The sequence below is a fragment of the Caretta caretta genome, chromosome 7 (genome assembly GCF_965140235.1).
Source record: "Caretta caretta isolate rCarCar2 chromosome 7, rCarCar1.hap1, whole genome shotgun sequence".
Taxonomy (NCBI): domain Eukaryota; kingdom Metazoa; phylum Chordata; order Testudines; family Cheloniidae; genus Caretta; species Caretta caretta.
The window spans coordinates 65,490,518-65,511,023 of record NC_134212.1 but is presented as its reverse complement, the minus strand read 5'-3'; the positions used below and the strand labels follow the sequence as shown (position 1 = coordinate 65,511,023).

The following is a 20,506-nucleotide window of genomic DNA, read 5'->3' as shown; positions in this document are numbered from 1 at the left end:
CGCAGACAAACCCGTCCGGGGCAGCGGGGGGCTGGTGCGTGGCCGCGTGCCGGGCGGAGCAGCAGCCGCCGCCTCAGCCCTGGAGGAGGACCCTGAAGGATGGGAGAGGAGGAGGCGGCAGCAGCAGCACGAGCGCAGATGGGCAAGTGGAGGATGAATTAGGATCCCCAGGAGGCTGCTGCCAGGAGAGAGTGGGGAGAGGCGCGGAAGGGGCTGGACTTGGAGGAGGAGGGTGTGTGCGGGGGAGGGGGTTGATTATTAATAATAAACAAGTTCAAGACTGCTACCGATAAACCACCGCCGCGGAGAGCCGAGGCAGAAGCTGGAAGAGACCCACTGGGGGAGGGGGAGTGCGGCTCTGGTACCTTGGAGAAGGCGCGGGTGGCTCGCAGGCATTAGCCTGGTGGACGTGGGGGTTGCGATTTGGGGGGTGGGGTGGGGGCTGTGTATCTGGGAGGAAGAGGAGGCAGGGGGGCCGGGCATCTCCTCTCCACAGCAGCAGGAGGAGGGGGACATTTGACATCGGCCCGGGGGCCCAGGGACTGCGCGGCATGGCTGGTGAGGGGTGTTTGGGGGGGCGCTGGCGGCGGGGGGAGCTCTCCGGAGCTCCCGCGCGCCCTGCTCGTTGTTAGCCATGGCAAATGGCAGCGGCGTCGCCAGCAGCAGCAGCAGCAGCAGCAGCAGCGCCTCGGGAGGCAGCGGCGGCGTTAGAATGAGTAACAGCATCAGCGCCGGCAATCTCAACACGGACTCGTCCTCGTCCCCGGTCAGCGTGCCCAAGATGGATGCGCTCATCATCCCGGTGACCATGGAGGTGCCCTGCGATAGCCGCGGCCAGCGCATGTGGTGGGCTTTCCTCGCCTCGTCCATGGTCACGTTCTTTGGCGGGCTCTTTATCATCCTGCTCTGGAGGACCCTCAAGTACCTGTGGACCGTCTGCTGTCACTGCGGGGTCAAAAACAAGGTGAGCCCCCCTCCCCCTGGCGGTGGGGGGAGGGTGCCCCGTCTGTGGGGGCGATTTCAGGGGGTCTCCAAGGCGCTGGGGAGCTGGGAGCGAAGGCGAGGGTTGCTTGGTGTTTATTGTAGGGTTGCGCCCTGAAGCGTTGATCGAATGGCGGTGTTGTTGTAGGGTCGCCTTTTAGACTCCGTGAGAGGAGCAGCGGCTGAGTATTGTAGGGTGGCTCTGTTCCGTGTCACGTTAGGAAATGTTTCCACAGAGACGGCTCCATCTTCAGCGGCTGGTGACAGGAGAATTCCCCCCTGCTGTCTGCCGGCCAGGTCAATGCTGCCTTTTGACATAGCGGGACAGTTCCGCGGAGATGGCCCCTAAGATGACTCTCCCCTCGACTAGAGAGACCTCTCAGGGGGAACGATAGTTTGGTGGTGCTGGTTGTTCTTTGCTGAATTAAGTTGTTTTCTTCCATGGCACCAAGAAGGAAAAACTTGGTAGAATTCATTTCTCTTATGGCTAGGTCCATAGCACCAAGCGCCTCTTCTGGGCTTCTCTTTGGTGTGATAAATGTAGATGTATTTTGTGAATTTGTAAGTAACTGCACTGGATCAGATTTTCTTCTATAATTTCGCCAGGATGTAGCACTTAAAGGTGCATTGGAGTCCTGCCACCATTTACACCTTACCAAATGGGAAGTAGTGCAGTGAACACTTCAGCTTCTCTGAGGTCGTCTTCAAAACCCAAACTAGGATCCTGGCTAAACACAGATTATCCTGATCTCCCCCCCCTCCTTTTTTTTTATTTGAGAGAAATGGGACAGAAAGTGTTAAGGCTTTGAATTTGCTAAAGTGGATTTTGACAGGCAATTTAAGACCCCAAAATAGACTGGCAGCTGGAGTTTCTCCCCTTCCCTTTTCACATTTTTTGGATTACACATGGAATAATATCTGCTTTAGTTATTCCTGGCACACAAATACTCACAAGAACACACACACCTTTTAATATATGGTTGCTAGGTTGCTAACTTGCTAACTTGCTTTGACTAGTGTGCTGCCTGCCCTCCCACCCCCCATATGATCTGGCACAACCTGGCTGCACAAGAGGGTTTTTTGTCTTTTACTGGAAATTGGAAAAAATTATAAAGTAAGGTAATCATGTAACATCTTGGGAAATGTGATACAGTTCATTAATATCTTTCTTGGGGTGTTCAGGTAGTTTATGGTAAAGTTGCATAAAGAAGAATCTCTTAATTTCAGTTGGAAATAATCTGGGTTTATAATAATTTTGCTATCAGTGGAAAATGTGGCAATTAAATAGATGGGGTAAAATAAAACTTTTAACTCAGGTCTCACAGAAAAAATACCAGACAGCGGAGATACTTTTATTAAACAAGAAATCTACAAGGTAACTGAAATGTGAGCTTGTGGAAGAAGAGATTTGCCAGGTGTGCTCATAGAGCTTAGTTGTATTTTATGACAATAAACATGTGTTTTGGAAAATACCGGTTCCTATGAAAGGAAAAACCAAATTCCCAAGAGAGGGGTATCTAGTTAGATTTGTCTGGAGTTTCCCCTCTATATTTTTAGTCTCCTTCTCTGCTTGTGGTGATGAGCCACAGAAGGCACAAAGGATACAGAAAATCCTAAGAGGTGATTGACTTCTTCACCCATGAGATTCAAAAGCTAGAGCAAGCCACCTTCTAGCAAATTGTTTATTATAGTGTATTCATAAATGTCCTTGGACCGACAATCTGTTTTTTGGAGATGGTCAGTTAAAGCAGCTCATGTATCTCTTAAGGAAAGTTAGGAAAGGCACATCTAAATTGTCTTCTAAACATCCATTTCAAACAGGCCAAATATGTTTATTGAGTTAAATAATTGTCTGTTACCACTGGTCTGAACCTTTTATGTTTGAGTTGTCTCAGGGCTTACTTACTTGTGCAGGACAAATCCTCATCCAGTAGCAAGCCAGGAGCTTACACATCTTGGAGCTAAAATAGCTTCCACGATCTGTCTGTGGAAGAGGTTAGGGAGGACAGTAGAGGACTCTGCAGGCAGGGGGAGATGTGCACCTTTTTTAGGATGCACCTATTAAATTTGTGCAGGTTTTCTAGTATTTGGTAAAGAATAATTAGCAGGGCCTCAGTCCTGCATTACTGGCACATTCAGTAGTCCTACTGATTTCATTGAGAGTTCTGAGTGCACAAAGAGTGTGTGATTGTACCGCAAATGCTAGAAAAGGAGCCTGCAATAGATACCAACTGAAATGACAAATGAAACCCCCTTAAACTTCTGCACAAGCCATATGTCCCATGGCCACTTGGCAAAGGCTGTTGCAACAGACGTGTGCTTATGCACACATTCACATGTATATTATGTCCTCTACTTTGAACCCCTAGCAGAGGTACTGTTTGGCATGAGAAGCAACTGTGTTGAGACCCTTCCTTCCTAGTATGTCCTCTTTCTTTCTCCTCTGGTGCGGCAGAGTTAAAATATCCTACTCCTTGCATCTACAGAAGGAGTGGTCACAGTGTTCTAATAAATCTTTTTCATCTCTGACTTCTATGACTTATACCAAATAATTTGTTCATGTATTAAAAGTCACAGGGAGCAGAATTACTTTGTCAGCAGCTGATCAGTACATTAAGTTCATGCAGATTCCAGGAATTCCATCACCTGTTATTCCAATAGCAGCAAATGAGTTACCGTATGCTTTTCCTTAGAACCCCAGCTTAAAGCCGTGTACTTAATATTCCTGCAGGACTCTGTCAGACTCACTTTGTGGATCTAGCTCTTTTTAGCAGATGCATTGTATGGAGCTACAGTTCTTTTTCTTGCTTTTTAATTTTTAACTGCATTGTGGTTATACTTGTTTTTGGACTTTAAAAAAATATTGAATGCATTGTATTTAACCCTGTAGGTGATACAAAATGTGTTGAGGCTACATTTTACTTTTCTTAGGGATGGGTACAACAAGAGAGAAGGGAATGATAATATCCAGTAGAATGCTTTTCAAAATTCAAAACTGTTGCATGGTAATATGAAATTAATACTCTCAATTTTTGCTAATAACTCTTGAAGTTACAATTTATTTTGGACTGTAACTTATTTTGAAAAATGGCAAAATTTATTTATTTCTTACTTTTTTTTTCCAGTCTGCCAGAGAGCATGATGTAAATTCTGATCTGTGTTAATCAGTACTTCAGACAATCTTAAAGTCACTTGCAATTTCTGGCCACTATTTTTGTTTGTTTGTTCTGTATCTAACAAGTTACACATTTTAATTTTAATTTTGCAACAATGCCTTTAGTCTTGTTTTTAGAGAGTTGTAAAATGCTGTTTGTTTCTCAGTGTCTTGTGTTTAGCGCTCCATCTTAAGTAGTAAGTAGCTGTTTTCTTATTAAGAATTAGGATTGGTTCTTGAGTATGGTTTGCTTTTTCTCTGTCTTCTTTGGCAAACCTGTTCAGTTCCTAAATTAGTATTTAAAATGGGAGAACATGAGATAGGATTAAGGTGGATTGGACTCTGGTCATTTTACTTGCTATTATGTATGGCAATACAATAAAAAGATTCTAATAAGAATTACATTTGTATTGTGTAGTTTACATAATTACATTTGGTGGGATTAAAAAAATAAGGGATATAATCCCTTGTGCTTCATGGCATAAAGTGATCACTACCCATCTGAGGTTAGGATGGAACCACCTCCTCCATGGACATAAGTGTCCATTACAGGTTTTCTTGGAACTTCTTTTGAAGCATCTGGTACTGGTCACTTGATAGATACTGGATTAGATGAACCTGCTACTGGCAATGCCTGTGTTCCTGAATGACACTACTCTACCTTCAGAGTGTTTGGTTATATACTAGTTAACTTACAAACAAGCTAATCAGACAGACTGGCTGGCCCTTGCACAGGTTTGCAATGGAAAGAGAGGACATGTAGAATGTCTTTCCCACAGGGATTGCATGGGTATGCAAGACAGTGAGTGGGCCCAATGGGAGTCCTTTTGTGGAGGTGGCCAGGCGCAGAGTGCTCTCTAGAAGGCTCCTTTTTCTGTGCTCCCTGGATCCCCAGAGGGCATTATTGCCTTAGTTATTATGTCTTCCAGAGCTCCTTCTGGTATGGCCCATCTTTGTGACAGCCGAGTCCTTAGCATTGATAGCTGTTTCTCTAAAAACAGATGTTTTGGGGAATTTGCTCCACCCACATATGACTACTATAAATAGCAAATCACTGGGGCATCGATTGAAATTATTAACTAACCACTAACTATAAAACACCCCTTTGCAATTAACTTAGGCCACTTATTTCAGTAGATTTTTTAAAAATCACATAGTGTTAGTTTGAAAAAAATTCTGTCAACTGTTTTTGATGGGCAAACTGGATTTTCAGTGAAACTAACATTTTCATGAAGTATCTGTTTTCCGTAAAAATGTTAGAATGTTCATCCACAAACCAAACCTTAAACTGGAAAAAGTTTTCCAATGAAAAGTCAAAAATTTCTCTGGAAGGGAAGCCCCATTTTTGGATCAGCTCTATATAACATATAGACAGACATTTTAGCTTTTTAGGTAGTGACGTCTGAATCTGTAGACACCCCTCTAGAAAACCCAAATATCCAGATATATCAGTTGTGTACCTGTATGTCAGATATGCACATATCTGTAAGGTGGGAGCGTCCTTGGTTCAAAGCTGCCTATACAAAGCTTGTCTTGCCTCTCTTTTTAATATGTACTAAACAGAAGCAAATGAACAGAAGAGGATTGGATGGCTCATCAGATTAATAGTGAACTACAGAGCATTTTGCTTTTAGGTCAGAGGTCAAACCTGGCCAAAGTTGGTAGTGACTGAGACATTACCATCTTCTGGTTGACTGTATGAAACTACCTGGTGAGTCTGAGTTCTGTTTCTAGTGGGCAAGTTTCCAGTTGTGATGTGAAGATGTCATCAAAGAGGTCAAGGAGGGAAAGGGACTTGAAGGTAGAACTACCTTCAATCCTTTAGCAGTTCATTCCAGAATAGCAATTAGGCACCTGCATTGAGATGCTTACTGTTGCCCAGGCCATACATCTGCTGTGGAGAAAAATGTGCTTTCAGTCTCCATAGCTCCTAATTCATTACCAAATTCATTTCAATTTTAAAAATGTAAATGATAAAAATAGACACAAATCCAAAATATAAAAGATATGGATAGTGCTTTAAAAGGCAAACAAAAAGCCCTTTAGCGGGCCTTGAGTTAATCACTATTCTGACCGAGCACCATCCACCGGCTTTTGCAACAAATATGTTTGACAAAGAAAAAAATAAAAAGCAAAATCTAAAGTGACGTGCTCTAATATAACACTGGATTACCCCATCACATGACATACGTGTAAGTGTTACTATGGAAACCATTAGACATCACACTTTTTCCCAGTGTAGCACAATTGAAGCAACAACTGTGATAAGGAGCTTTGTGCTGTTTAATATTGATCCACATACCCAAGGTTGATGCCTGTGGGATTCCTGCATGCAGTATATAACCCTAAATGTAGATTCCCCGTGAAAATTTAGAGATTTCACTAGGTCTAAACATAACCTCTCTCTAACAGTTGCATGTTGGTCTGCAATAGAGAAGGTGTGTGAGGCACTACTGTAAGTCCTCTTAAAGGACCTTTTAAATCAATCTAGCTTGCAACCTAAATTTTCTGAACAGGAAAGTCCTCTGTGGAATCCTACACTGAAAAACATAGACACTCTTGTAGCCTTTCAGTACAATCACAGGAAAGTGGATTATGAGTTTCTCTCATCAAAGCTCCTTATTTCAGAATATGGAGCACGGGGTGACCAACTTGCTAACTGTGGAACAACAGTCAACATTTAATGTCCTGATCCTGATCCTTGTGTCCCAAATGACTTCAGTGAGGTTCTGTGTGAGTTTAGAGTAACAGCCATGTTAGTCTGTATTCGCAAAAAGAAAAGGAGTACTTGTGGCACCTTAGAGACTAACCAATTTATTTGAGCATAAGCTTTCGTGAGCTACAGCTCACTTCATCGGATGCATACTGTGGAAAGTATAGAGGATCTTTTTGTACACACAAAGCATGAAAAAATACCTACTCCCACCCCACTCTCCTGTTGGTAATAGCTTATCTAAAGTGATCACTCTCCTTACAATGTGTATGATAATCAAGGTCGGCCATTTCCAGCACAAATCCAGGGTTTAACAAGAACATCTGAGGAGGGGGAGAGGGGGTAGGAAAAAAACAAGGGGAAATAGGTTACTTTGCATAATGACTTAGCCACTCCCAGTCTCTATTCAAGCCTAAGTTAATTGTATCCAATTTGCAAATGAATTCCAATTCAACAGTCTCTCGCTGTAGTCTGGTTTTGAAGTTTTTTTGTTGTAATATTGCAACTTTCATGTCTGTGATCACGTGACCAGAGAGATTGAAGTGTTCTCCGACTGGTTTTTGAATGTTATAATTCTTGACATCTGATTTGTGTCCATTTATTCTTTTACGTATAGACTGTCCAGTTTGACCAATGTACATGGCAGAGGGGCATTGCTGGCACATGATGGCATATATCACATTGGAGGATGTGCAGGTGAACGAGCCTCTGATAGGGTGGCTGATGTTATTAGGCCCTGTGATGGTGTCCCCTGAATAGATATGTGGGCACAGTTGGCAACGGGCTTTGTTGCAAGGATAGGTTCTTGGGTTAGTGGTTCTGTTGTGTGGTATGTGGTTGCTGGTGAGTATTTGCTTCAGGTTGCGGGGCTGTCTGTAGGCAAGGACTGGCCTGTCTCCCAAGATTTGTGAGAGTGTTGGGTCATCCTTCAGGATAGGTTGTAGATCCTTAATAATGCGTTGGAGGGGTTTTAGTGGGGGGCTGAAGGTGACGGCTAGTGGCGTTCTGTTATTTTCTTTGTTAGGCCTGTCCTGTAGTAGGTGACTTCTGGGTACTCTTCTGGCTCTATCAATCTGTTTCTTCACTTCCGCAGGTGGGTATTGTAGTTGTAAGAATGCTTGATAGAGATCTTGTAGGTGTTTATCTCTGTCTGAGGGGTTGGAGCAAATGCGGTTGTATCGCAGAGCTTGGCTGTAGACAATGGACTGTGTGGTGTGGTCTGGGTGAAAGCTGGAGGCTTGTAGGTAGAAATAGCGGTCAGTAGGTTTCCGGTATAGGGTGGTGTTTATGTGACCATCGTTTATTAGCACTGTAGTGTCCAGGAAGTGGATCTCTTGTGTGGACTGGTCCAGGCTGAAGTTGATGGTGGGATGGAAATTGTTGAAATCATGGTGGAATTCCTGAAGGGCTTCTTTTCCATGGGTCCAGATGATGAAGATGTCATCAATATAGCGCAAGTAGAGTAGGGGCGTTAGGGGATGAGAGCTGAGGAAGCGTTGTTCTAAGTCAGCCATAAAAATGTTGGCATACTGTGGGGCCATGCGGGTACCCATAGCAGTGCCGCTGAGTTGAAGGTATACATTGTCCCCAAATGTGAAATAGTTATGGGTAAGGACAAAGTCACAAAGTTCAGCCACCAGGTTAGCCGTGACATTATCGGGGATAGTATTCTTGATGGCTTGTAGTCCATCTTTGTGTGAAACGTTGGTGTAGAGGGCTTCTACATCCATAGTGGCCAGCATGGTGTTATCAGGAAGATCACCGATGGATTGCAGTTTCCGCAGGAAGTCAGTGGTGTCTCGAAGGTAGCTGGGAGTGCTGGTAGCATAGGGCCTGAGGAGGGAGTCTACATAGCCAGACAATCCTGCTTCCAGGGTGCCAATGCCTGAGATAATGGGGCGCCCAGGATTTCCAGGTTTATGGATCTTGGGTAGTAGACAGAATATCCCAGGTCGGGGTTCCAGGGGTGTGTCTGTGCGGATTTGATCTTGTGCTTTTAAAGGGAGTTTCTTGAGCAAATACTGTAGTTTCTTTTGGTAACTCTCAGTGTGATCAGAGGGTAATGGCTTATAGAAAGTGGTGTTGGAGAGCTGCCAAGCAGCCTCTTGTTCATATTCCGACCTATTCATGATGACAACAGCACCTTCTTTGTCAGCCTTTTTGATTATGATATCAGAGTTGTTTCTGAGGCTGTGGATGGTATTGTGTTCTGCACATCTGAGGTTGTGGGGCAAGTGATGCTGCTTTTCCACAATTTCAGCCCGTGCACGTCAGCGGAAGCACTCTGTGTAGAAGTCCAGTCTGCTGTCTCGACCTTCAGGAGGAGTCCACCTAGAATCCTTCTTTTTGTAGTGTTGGTAGGGAGGTCTCTGTGGATTAGTATGTTGTTCAGAGGTGTGTTGGAAATATTCCTTGAGTTGGAGATGTCGAAAATAGGATTCTAGGTCACCACAGAACTGTATCATGTTCGTGGGGGTGGAGAGGCCCCGAGATAGGACAGCTGCTTCTGCTGGGCTAAGAGTATAGTTGGATATGTTAACAATATTGCGGGGTGGGTTGAGGGAACCATTGCTGTGGCCCCTTGTGGCATGTAGTAGTTTAGAAAGTTTAGTGTCCTTTTTCTTTTGTAGAGAAGCAAAGTGTGTGTTGTAAATGGCTTGTCTAGTTTTAGTAAAGTCCAGCTATTACCAACAGGAGAGTGGGGTGTGTGTATGGAGGGGGGGGGGAGAAAACCTGGATTTGTGCTGGAAATGGTCCAACTTGATTATCATACACATTGTAAGGAGAGTGATCATTTTAGATAAGCTATTACCAGCAGGAGAGTGGGGTGGGGGGAGAGAAACCTTTTGTAGTGGTAAACACCCATTTTTTCATGCTTTGTGTGTATAAAAAGATCTTCTATACTTTCCACAGTATGCATCCGATGAAGTGAGCTGTAGCTCACGAAAGCTTATGCTCAATAAATTGGTTAGTCTCTCAGGTGCCACAAGTACTCCTTTTCTTTTTGTGTGAGTTTAAGGGTTTGCCTGATCAGGCAGTAAACCAGCAATGATTACATATGCTAGCGTCCGAGGTTGTAGGATGGAAGTCCTAGAACCTACCTAGATCCAGGAATATGACAATATAGAGTATTCCAGCAGGACACTAAGGGCAAGAAGGAGAGGATCCTTTGAGCGTTGATGAAAAGTTGTCTGTCTGGAATTGTATGAAGATCCTGGAATTTCATGAAGCTGAATATTCAGGTTTTCAGATTCCCAATTGAAATTTGTCCAGGGAAAGCTTAAAAAGCTGCACTCTGAACATGCATTTGGTGGAGTTTCTAGTCAGAGGAAATATAGTGTGTGTGTGTGTATTCTCCTGCATATTTGAATTCAGGAACTGAAAGGAAGGTGGGGACAAGAGATAATGTGTTGCAAGTAGAAGGGCATTTACAGAATTGATTGTTTCTCTTTTGAGTTCATACTCTGCTGAAGTATTTGAGATCAATTCTTCACTGCCTCATACCTTTTGTTCTCATTTACTCCAGTGCAATTTGGGTGCAAAACTCTACCGGATCAGAACAGTAACATTTTACACCTATTACGCCTGTCATTTGCACAGGGATAAATGATGACAAAAGGTGTAGGGCACTGGAGAATTGGGCCCTGTATGCTTGTGTGTTTGGGGGGTGAGGTGGGGGGGGGAGGGGAGGGGCTAAACACAGAACCAGCCCAGCTGGTTTTGAGCAAAATGAAGACTGGAGGTACAGCAGAAGAATCAGTTAGTGCTTGTGTTTCTGAAGGGGGAGATTGGATTTGGGTGAATTTAAAAAAAAAATTAAATTTGTCAAATGCATATATTAGTCAAATAATTATCCCAGCTCTATACCTGGGTGAATAAATTATATGCACACACATGGAATAATGTATTAATTCACCTTATTTGACCAACTCTAATGGAGTTGTATTGCTATGGAAGGGCCCATTTTGAAGTCTAGATATTAATAGTCCCAGATTATATGCCAGTTTCAGATCAATGAAAGGAACACTTTATTCCCATAGATAGCATATGTGATCCTGTTTGAATGAATGCAATGCTGTAGGGTTCAGTTTGGTTTGGCCATGTTGCTTTTTGATGATCTGTGATATGTATTTGTCAGTTTGGTCACTCCAGAAACTGAGAGCCTTAACCAAAACCTGTTGAATTTTATGGAAACAGTTCCACTGACTTCAGTGGGCTTTGGTCCGGGCCCTGGATGAGTATTATGGACTTTAAAACATTTTAAAAGATCTTATCTGTTAACATTTTTGATGATTAAAACTGAATTTTTAAAAAATTGAATCCAGTTTTTATCATTCATGCCATTAATGTACTTTTTGTATTTTACTTATCTTGGACATATGCTAGCTTAGCCCTTTACTGTTATGTTTGGGTTTCTAAAGGAAAAAAGTTAGAAACTTGTGTGTGTGTATGTGGGGGGTGGGTCACATTAAGATTTTTAACTATTTCTTGGCCCCTTTGAAATGAAAATCTAGGTGCTGAAACTGTATTGACAGTACATCTACCATGGTCCATATCCTGCACAGTGATCATCATGGGTGAGCATCTGCACTTTTGCGGAGCCACACTGAATTCAACGGAGCCATGCATGGACAAAGGTCTCCACTCACATGGATCAGTTTGCAGTACTAGGGCTTATGTTTGCAGCTAGGTCCCAAGCCTGCAAATCCTTGAGCATGCACCTCACTTTACTACTGTAAGCAGTTCTGTTGATTTAACTGGGACTTCTCCCACTAAGTAAGTTAAACTTATGTAAAAGTATTTGCAGGATTGGGGCCTTAGTTTGGTGCATTTGAAATACAGCATTTCACGTATCCTTGCCAATATTTTAATAAACATGGGTACTAGTTGTACATGTCACTTCTCTGTTCCTCAGTTTCTCCATCTGTAAAAACTAGTAATAATAAAACTTTTTTTTTTTTGTAAAATGCTTTGAGATTTATGGCTGAAAAGCATTATATAAAAGCTAGTATTGCATTTATTGTGCATAAAGTGGAATCCTTCTTCAGGCTTTTATGTCCTTTAATTGTGTGTATGTAATGGCATAAAATAAATTATACTCTGTCAAGTATACAGTATTCATGGAAAAACTGGAATTTATATGCAGAACTGAATATAAGATACATGGGCAAACAATATGACCTCACTATTAATATATAATGGGATAAACAAATACCCATTAATACCAGGTCATAATGCCACTGAGGAGCTATGGTAAAATTATAAACCAGAAGAATGGAGCTTGAATGGCTTGTCACTAAAACCATCAGATAAAATTCCACCATGTTACACATTTATTGTTTGGTACAGAGAAGTAAGTTTAGAATATATATATATTTCTCCTGGCCAAAAAAATGATGGCTAAATATTTGTCTTACCTTTTTCTGTGCACTTTGCCTTTCTACACACTATCTACTATGCATGAAATACTTTAATACTTAGATAACTCTTTGATAGCCGTTTTGTTAAACTCAAAGGGAGACACATTCAAAGGTTGCTATTGATAAGTTAAGAGCATCAGTGATGCTGTAGTTAATTTCCATTCTCTATATAAGGAAATATTATTGTGGTTCAGATACTCTGTAGTAACTATTTGTAAATGGTGGCCATTGTATTTCAAATAAAATGGTTCAAAGTATAGTGCTTTTCCTAAACATCTTAAGATTTTTTTTTATGAAGAGCGATGCTGATAAATTTATTTATTTTTGTGAATTTGCACAAGTATTTCATTGGGCATAAATGATTGAACTGTTTTACCAGTGGCTGGAGAGTTGTCTTATTTGGACTATGTGGGCCATGGGTTAAGATTTTGTCACAGTTATTTTTAGTAAAAGTCCCAGACAGGTTGCGGGCAATAAACAAAATTCATGGAAGCCTGTGACCTGTCTGTGACTTACTAAAAATAAGGAAGGGGGCTGGGTGGGAGTGGGGAGCGGAGAAACTAACAGCTTCAGCCCCTATTACCTGTAGGCGGCGGCTGAGAGCTGAGGTGCCCCCTGCCGCCATGGCACAGGGCTGAAGCTGAATGAGAAAATGTCACAGAAGTCTCTGAAAGTCGCAGAATCTGTGACTTCCATGACCTCTGTGACAAAATCTTATCCTTAGCCATGAGTGATACAAGTCTCTTGTCAGTTGCTCTCAATTGAGTCCATTGTCCACAAGTGATTGAAGTCACTTGAATTACAAAGCCTATTTGCTAATCATAAATATATGCTTCTACTGGGTTGTGGGGTTACAGTTTTTGGGTTATGATCCTGCAAACCTTTCTCATGTATATAATATCATTTAAATCATCTAGACTACTTATTCACAGTCCGTCTCCCCCATTACATAAGTGTCTGGCTCTTAGATTATATGTGATACAGACATTCACCTCCACTCCTTTTGACTAAGTGATGATTTCCTGCATTTCCTTAATTTTTGTATAAGTGAATATTTCTAACATTCTGTTAGATTATGCAATTGCACTAAACTGTTTTTATTATGTGGCACGGCCTTTAATTTTAGATTCTGGTTTCCCTGTATTCCATGTATACTTATATTTGTTAGTGTGCCAATTTGTATCAACAACAGAAACAACAGACTGCTATTAACCTTAGGTTATTTTCACATAATTTGAGGTTCCTTGCTATAATAGATATTTGTTTTTGTTTTGTTTGTTTTTTTTTCATTTATAGGACTATAGTCCACACTTATTCTTCAATATTTTTGAGAGAGGTGTGAATTATATGTCCAAGTAGTGAAGTATTCCGGTAGGAATAGTCTGTCTTCAAAAAAAAAAAAAAAAGACATGCCTAGCTTTGGTGCCTGTTATATTGACTAGATTTTGGGATCTGAAGGAGTCATTGGCTGATCCTAACTCTTGTTGATTCCAAGTGAAGTATGCCAGTGATGAAGTTAGTCCAATGGGCCTAAAATATGCAAAATACTTCAAATGAATGAAATCCTAACAGTTAAATTGTCTGAAAATTTTGTGTAGTGTGCAAGATTCTTAAACATTCCTCTGGGAAAAGTTACTTCATCTGTTAAGTTATAATAAGGCAAAATCCTCTTCCCCTTAATTGTGCAAGTAATGGCATTGGTTTTGTATAAGTAAAGGGAACAGGATTTTTACCCTATGTCTTACCCTCCTGAAAGATCACAAAGAACTTTACAAACTGTCTGCACAGAAATCACTTAGGATCAGATTTTTAAAGGTATTTAGGTTCCTAAAGAACCAGGTAGGTGTTAATTTGGATTTTCAAAAGCCCCATTTATATCTTTAGGTGCCTAAATACCTTTAAAAATCTGATCCTTAGTGCATTGCATGAAGAAGAATGGAACACTTAATTCCCCTGATATTTAAATTAGTAGTAGTTGTAACAGTATTATACTTTGCACTAATATTATAGCACTCTTACATTAATTCTGTTAAAGTATGCATGATTGCTATGGGAAATTGTGCATCATGTACCACATGTGCTATTTTTGTTGACACATGGCACTTAGGCCACAACTTTCAAAAATAGATGCTTGAAGTTAGGCTCTTCAATTCATATTTAGGCACCTAAATAAGTGGTCTGATTTTTCAAAAGTAATGAGCACTCAGCAGCTTCATTTGACTTCAGTGGGAGGTGCTGGGTACTCAGCATTCTGAAAATTTGGTTGCTTATTGAGATACCTGAATATGAATCTAAGACCTGAAGTTTAGGCACCTTCTTTGAAAATGTTGATCTTGCAGTATTCTCTGAATTTCACTGATTTATGCATAAATTCAACATCCTCCCCCTGTCGTGCACACCTCTCTCTCTCTCTCTCTCTCTCTCTCTCAGGAGAGCTATGTGCTATTAGCTTATGTACAATTTTACAAATGCTTCAAGGCAATAAGCTCTGGTACATTAGCCTGCAGTATTTATACATGTCTAGTCCTAAATTTCTTCCAGCCTAAGAGGCTGAGGTATGGCTCCCACACAAACAAGGGTTTTGTTTAAAGCCGTTTGCTTTTCAAATAAGTTTAATAGTGTGTTACGTGAGGAACAATGCATTTGTTTGGTATTTTTTGGTACTTTCCATTTTCTTGAATGTGTGGGGATTATTCCAAACAGAATATGACATGGATGGCTACACTTATTCCCTATAGGGGCTGTAGGGGATTATTCATGCACAGGTGCTTTGTGCGTGTGGGTGTATACAATCTTTCAGTGTTTCCTTTAAAGAAAAGCAATGGCTTAAATATAGAAGACCTACATTCAACTCCTATGCCATAAATAGAGAGGTTTTGTACAAAACTAGAATACATCTCTGGAACTGAATGTATAAAATGCCTGCAGAAATAAAGACACTTCACCATTAATATACGATAGGAAAAGAGACCTGTGTAATACCAGGTTATAAAAACATTGAGAAGTTCTGGTAACATTCTAAACTTCAAAAGTGGAACTTGTGTGGCTTGTTGCTAAAACCACAAGATCAAATTTCATGGGATTGCACGTTTATTATGTTCTTATGGATAAAGGAAAGTAAAATGTTTTATTTTAAAATGGCTAACATTCATTTTTGAAACAGGTCAAGGGTACTGCAAAAAAGTGGCAGACTCTAGTACATTGGGTATAGGAATGCAGGACTCTTGTTCAGTCACCACAGCTTACTTGTTAAAACCCTTCATTAAGATTCAGGGTGATTATTGCTTAATCATGCTAACGGATGGATCACATTATCTCCAGCCAGGACATATAGGGGTGGGAGTGTCCTTTCTGTCTAATGGGAATTAGTGCAGAGGGGTGGCCTATATCGGGCTGATTTTGAGTTAGTAATAAATCCAAACTCCAGGAAGTGTTTGTTAGCTCACATACCCTGAATTAGAATGCTGTGTTGAGGAGGGGTTAGGGACTCAGCCTATTCACAAGCACTAATAATATTTCTGATACTAGTATAGGATTGCCAACCCTCCAGGATTGTCCTGGAGTCTCCAGGAATTAAATGTTATTTTAAATTAAAGATTATGTCATGAGAGGAAATCTCCAGGAATATGTCCAACCAAAACTGGCAACCGTACAGTGTGACAGGGTGTCATGCATGGAGTGCTTCCAGGACTGGGGAGAAATTTCTGCCCATTGAGTGCCTATAGCAAGGGTGGGCAAACTATGGCCCCATGGGTCCGATCCGGCCCCTCGGGGCTTTGGATCCGGCCTGCAGGATTGTCAACCCCATGGTGCCATGGGCTCCACGCCGCTCCAGGAAGCAGCCAGCATCATGTCCCTGTGGCCCTTGGGGATGGGGGGCAGAGGGCTCCACACTGCACTTGCCTGTGGGAACCTCCCATGAAGCTCCCATTGGCCAGGAACGGGGAACCGCGGCCACTGGGAGCTTTGGGGGAGGTACCCACAGGTGAGGGCAGCATGCGGAGTTCTCTGCCCTCTCTCCCCCAGGGGCTGCAGGGTCGTGGTGCCAGCCGCTTTCCGGTGCGGGGCCGGGGCAGGCAGGGAGCCTGCCCTGGTGTTCGCCACTGCCACCCCAGAGCTATTCCAGGTAAGTGGCGCCGGGCCAGAGCCTGAATCCCTCCTGCACTCTGCACCTCTCCTCCACCCCAACTCCCGGCTGCACCACACACCCTAACCCCCTGCTCTGAGCCCCCTGCTGCCCCCTATGCCGCATAACACGCAATCTATAGCCTATATTTATTAACATGTTCCTGTCCTGTCTAATAAGATATTTTGCACAGTGCTTGTCTAACCCAGAGATCTGGGATCCACTTTTCATGAGACATTCTCACTAGCAGAGAATCAACCCCATAACTGGTAACATCTTGGGCCCTTTCTCCCTCTGTTACAGGGTCCCAGACATTTTGTCTCCTTTCAAAACCAGGGCATTTTATTAACTTCAGCTCAGCCCTGGAGGTCCTTTGGTTGGAATAGTTTCTTGGGATTCTCTTGTCTTTGTGAATGATTAGACCTGTGCCTGGTCCAGACTGTGAAAACAAGGCTGGGCCGGGTTGAAAGATGTTGAATGTTCTCACTCTTGATTGCGGTAGCCGAGACTCCCTCCACTCATCTCTGACAGTTTCAGAACATAATATTCTACATTTTACATATTACTCTAAAATATTTCCTATGCAAACAGCTTGTAATAACTAAGATGATCAGCTAGTTCCTAGCAGAGAACAGACATGACCCCCTTCAGGGAAGTATCGTGAGGATGGTTGAACACAGGTATAATATACCTGTCTGGATACCTCTGTGTCACGCATATCCAAGTCCACCCAGCAAAGTCGAAATTTGAATGCAGATTCTCTCGCTCAGGGGCCACTGTAATATCAGCTAGACCCCTCTCTATCTGGATGGCAGGTTATTATCTTCATTTTACAAAGAACTACAAAGTGTTAAAATTCACCAGAATGTACATCCAAGCTCCCCTCATTCTCCACCCTGGTGGACTCCTTTCTTTTTACAAAAAACAAATCATCTGAGTGTTTTATATCTAAAAAAATTATATCTCTAACCCTCCTCAAAATTCTCAGGAGAGCCCTAAGCACATGGGACAGGAGGTGGTTACAATGGAGTAAAAGATTCTGGACACCCAAAAATGCAGATCCAGGCAGAAGCCACGGGAAGTTCAGAGGGTGTAAGTAATGCAGAACTAAGCTGCTAGTGGAGTAACATCACCACCTGCTTGATACCAGCAAGTGCAATGTTGTACTGAAATTAGATACTGCTAATAAACCAAAAAGGCCTATAAAAATGACTAAACCATTAAAATTCCTATTTTTGGCATAAATTCAGGCTTTGGTTGCTGTAGGTTATGAGATTTAATCTATTTACTTACAAGGAGTCATGAGCTCCTCAATAGTTCTGAGTCATCTTTTATTTCATATGAAGAGATTCTGTGTCACAAAGCCATGCATGTTGTACAGTATTTGCTGTCTATATATGTAAACATTCTTAGGAAGTGCTTGGATGAGCACTGCTCTACTGCTGTAATAAAAAGACTATTCATACTGAAGAGAGTTCTTGAGCTGTCTTATATATACAGTGTATCTGCATAAATAGGTCATAACACCATGTAAAAGTATCTAACTTTTTCCCTCAATTGGTAAAGGTATTTTTTTTTCTTATAGAAAGTAAACTCTTTTTTTTTCTTTTTCTATTTGTCAGATCTCTCAAAGGAGAGAGTTGATTCCTGTGTTGTGAAAAAGGTTTGATATAACGGTGTATAATATTCATTTCTTAAAGCACATGGACGTTTCCAAAAAAATAATGCTACTTCTAGAACTTGAGGATTTCCAGTTAAACATATGCTTGTTGATTATATTATTTTTAGTTCCTTCGAACAACACATGCTGTTCCCAGATATTACTCGTGAATGTAGTATTCTGTTCTTAAGAGGAAAATATCTCAGTGTCAAGGTTCTCTCTTTGTAACCAAGAAAGGAAATATTCAGGGTGCCTGTCAATGTTCTATTTCGTTGAAAGCCTGGGAGACAAGGCTAGAGATAACAATTAATAATACATGAATTGTATCTAAAATGTACCCATTTGACTTTTGAGCTGATGCTAACAATGATGGGGGAGGAGAACAGGTGAAATGATCTGAGCCAAAATAAACATGAAATACATTGTACACCCGTAATGTCATTGTGTGATATATGGCAGATGATAAACAACCTAGCTCAAAAATCAGTCTGCTTTTGTTCAGAGCAGAATTTATAAAGGCAAATGGACTTCATGTAATATTATGGTTTAACACTTGGCATTATTATTATAGTTTATTTTAAGAAAACTTGGGGAACTGTATCTTGTTTGCAGAATGGATTAAATACATTTAGTGTATTAATGATGCATTGGAAATAACAAAGTATCTTAGATAGTTCATAGCAAGTGTCCATCTGCATAGAATTTGAAAACTTGTTATTCAAGCGCAATCCTTTTGTAGTTTTGAATTGCTGAACAACTCAATCCCCCCCCCCCATTTAGATTATTGTGAAAACATTTTCTATTGTTCTTAGGCTTTGTAAAAATAAATAAAAATCCTTTTTCATAATTTCTCTGGGCAAGATTATGGTGTTCTTAAAGAAACAGGCATCCCCAATCCCCAGTGCTTCAAAATTTGCGTTACAAACACTGCGAGGGAAAGAGATTGCTTTTGTCCCTATTGGGAGGAGTGCAAAAATTAAACAGCATACATACTGGAAAGTTGTAAAAAATGGTTATTTGTACCTACATAAAAGAATGGGGGTATTTCCAATACATTCTTTCTAATTTTGATGGTGTTCCGTAATATTTATTCTAGTTTTATTTTTTACAGATCAAAGTGTGGTTCATATATCGTTGCCTATAATATTCAGCATCTGCTAATACCAGGTTTCTTAGATACAAGCCAGCGGGTGATGTTGCTTCCTCATAGTTAGAGTGGGTGACTGGGAGTCAGAGATTTTTCAAAGATGTTGCGGTAATTGAGCCACACCAGTTCCTGGTAAAATTAATAGTGATTAAATCCCCTGATTACCTTGGGAAATGCTGACCCTGGTTTTTACTTCCAACTCTGCCAGTGACCTGTTGCTAAGTCACTTATCTTTTTATTTCAGAGTAGCAGCCGTGTTAGTCTGTATCCGCAAAAAGAAAAGGAGGACTTGTGGTTAGAGACTAACAAATTGTTTTGAGCATAAACTTTCGTGCGCTACAGCTCATTTCATCGGTTGCATCACAAAAAGCTTATGCTCAAATTAATTTGTTAGTCTCTAAGGTGCCACAAGTCCTCCTTTTCTTTTTACCTTTTTGTGTGTCTTTATTTCTCTCTGCCTCATTTTGCCTATCTATAAAATTAGGACAAAAAGAAAAGGAGGACTTGTGGCACCTTAGAGACTAACCAATTTATTTGAGCATAAGCTTTCATGAGCTACAGCTCACTTCATCGGTGCATCACGAAAGCTCATGCTCAAATAAATTGGTTAGTCTCTAAGGTGCCACAAGTACTCCTTTTCTTTTTGCGAATACAGAGTAACACGGCTGTTACTCTGAAACCATTCTTAACTCGGGTTAGCTTGGGTTAAAATGTCCATGAAGACACAGCAACTCTGCTTCTAACTCTGATTATTGGCTCGAGTTAAATTTATTAATCGATAATGTTGATTATGGTGGAGTCTAAGGAGCAGCCAATAATGGAGTCCCCGCATGCTAGGCACTGCACAAAGACAAAGTAGTAGGTGGACCCTGCCCCAAGGAGCTTGCAATCTAAATGGACAGACAGACCCAGGGTGCGGGAAGGCGTAGAAAACACAAGCAGAGTGAACAATGTGACTGCAGCAAATGTCACATTAGTTCCATGAAGGTTTTTTTTTCCTTTTTCTTTCTTTCTTTTTGGAGTGGGTTTAGTTCAAAGGGGATGAGCTAATGGGAAAGAAAAGTGAAGGGAGAGGGGAGAGCAGGACAGAGCAGAGGAGAAGGGGGTGAAAAGGACAGCTGTGCAGTGAAGCTGAGGTAAAGAGACTGTGGAGGGGTGGGAGCAAACAGCCAATTAGCACAGGGCAGAGAAAGTCCACTCAAAATTGTAGAAAGTTCCCTGAATCTCCAGATAAGAGGTCTCTGCTTTGGCTGCTTCTGCTCCTACTCTCTGGAGCAGTGGTTATCAACCTGTTTACCATTGTGG

The 20,506-nt window shown here is 41.6% G+C and overlaps 1 protein-coding gene across 38 annotated transcripts in view; it reads left to right on the top strand.

Moving 5' to 3' along the window:
- The first annotated feature begins 493 nt into the window (after positions 1 to 493).
- Positions 494 to 20,506, top strand: part of KCNMA1 (potassium calcium-activated channel subfamily M alpha 1) — an 873,358-nt gene continuing 853,345 nt past the window's right edge. For 12 of the 38 annotated variants that reach the window (XM_048856383.2, XM_048856376.2, XM_048856392.2 and 9 more), the window contains exon 1: positions 497 to 964. In XM_048856383.2, the coding sequence (XP_048712340.2) occupies positions 635 to 964 (330 nt within the window). In that variant the 5' untranslated portion in view covers positions 497 to 634. Of the gene's footprint in view, positions 965 to 20,506 lie in introns of all 38 variants that reach the window. The other 26 variants (XM_075130775.1, XM_075130771.1, XM_075130770.1 and 23 more) reach the window with 5 other exon arrangements.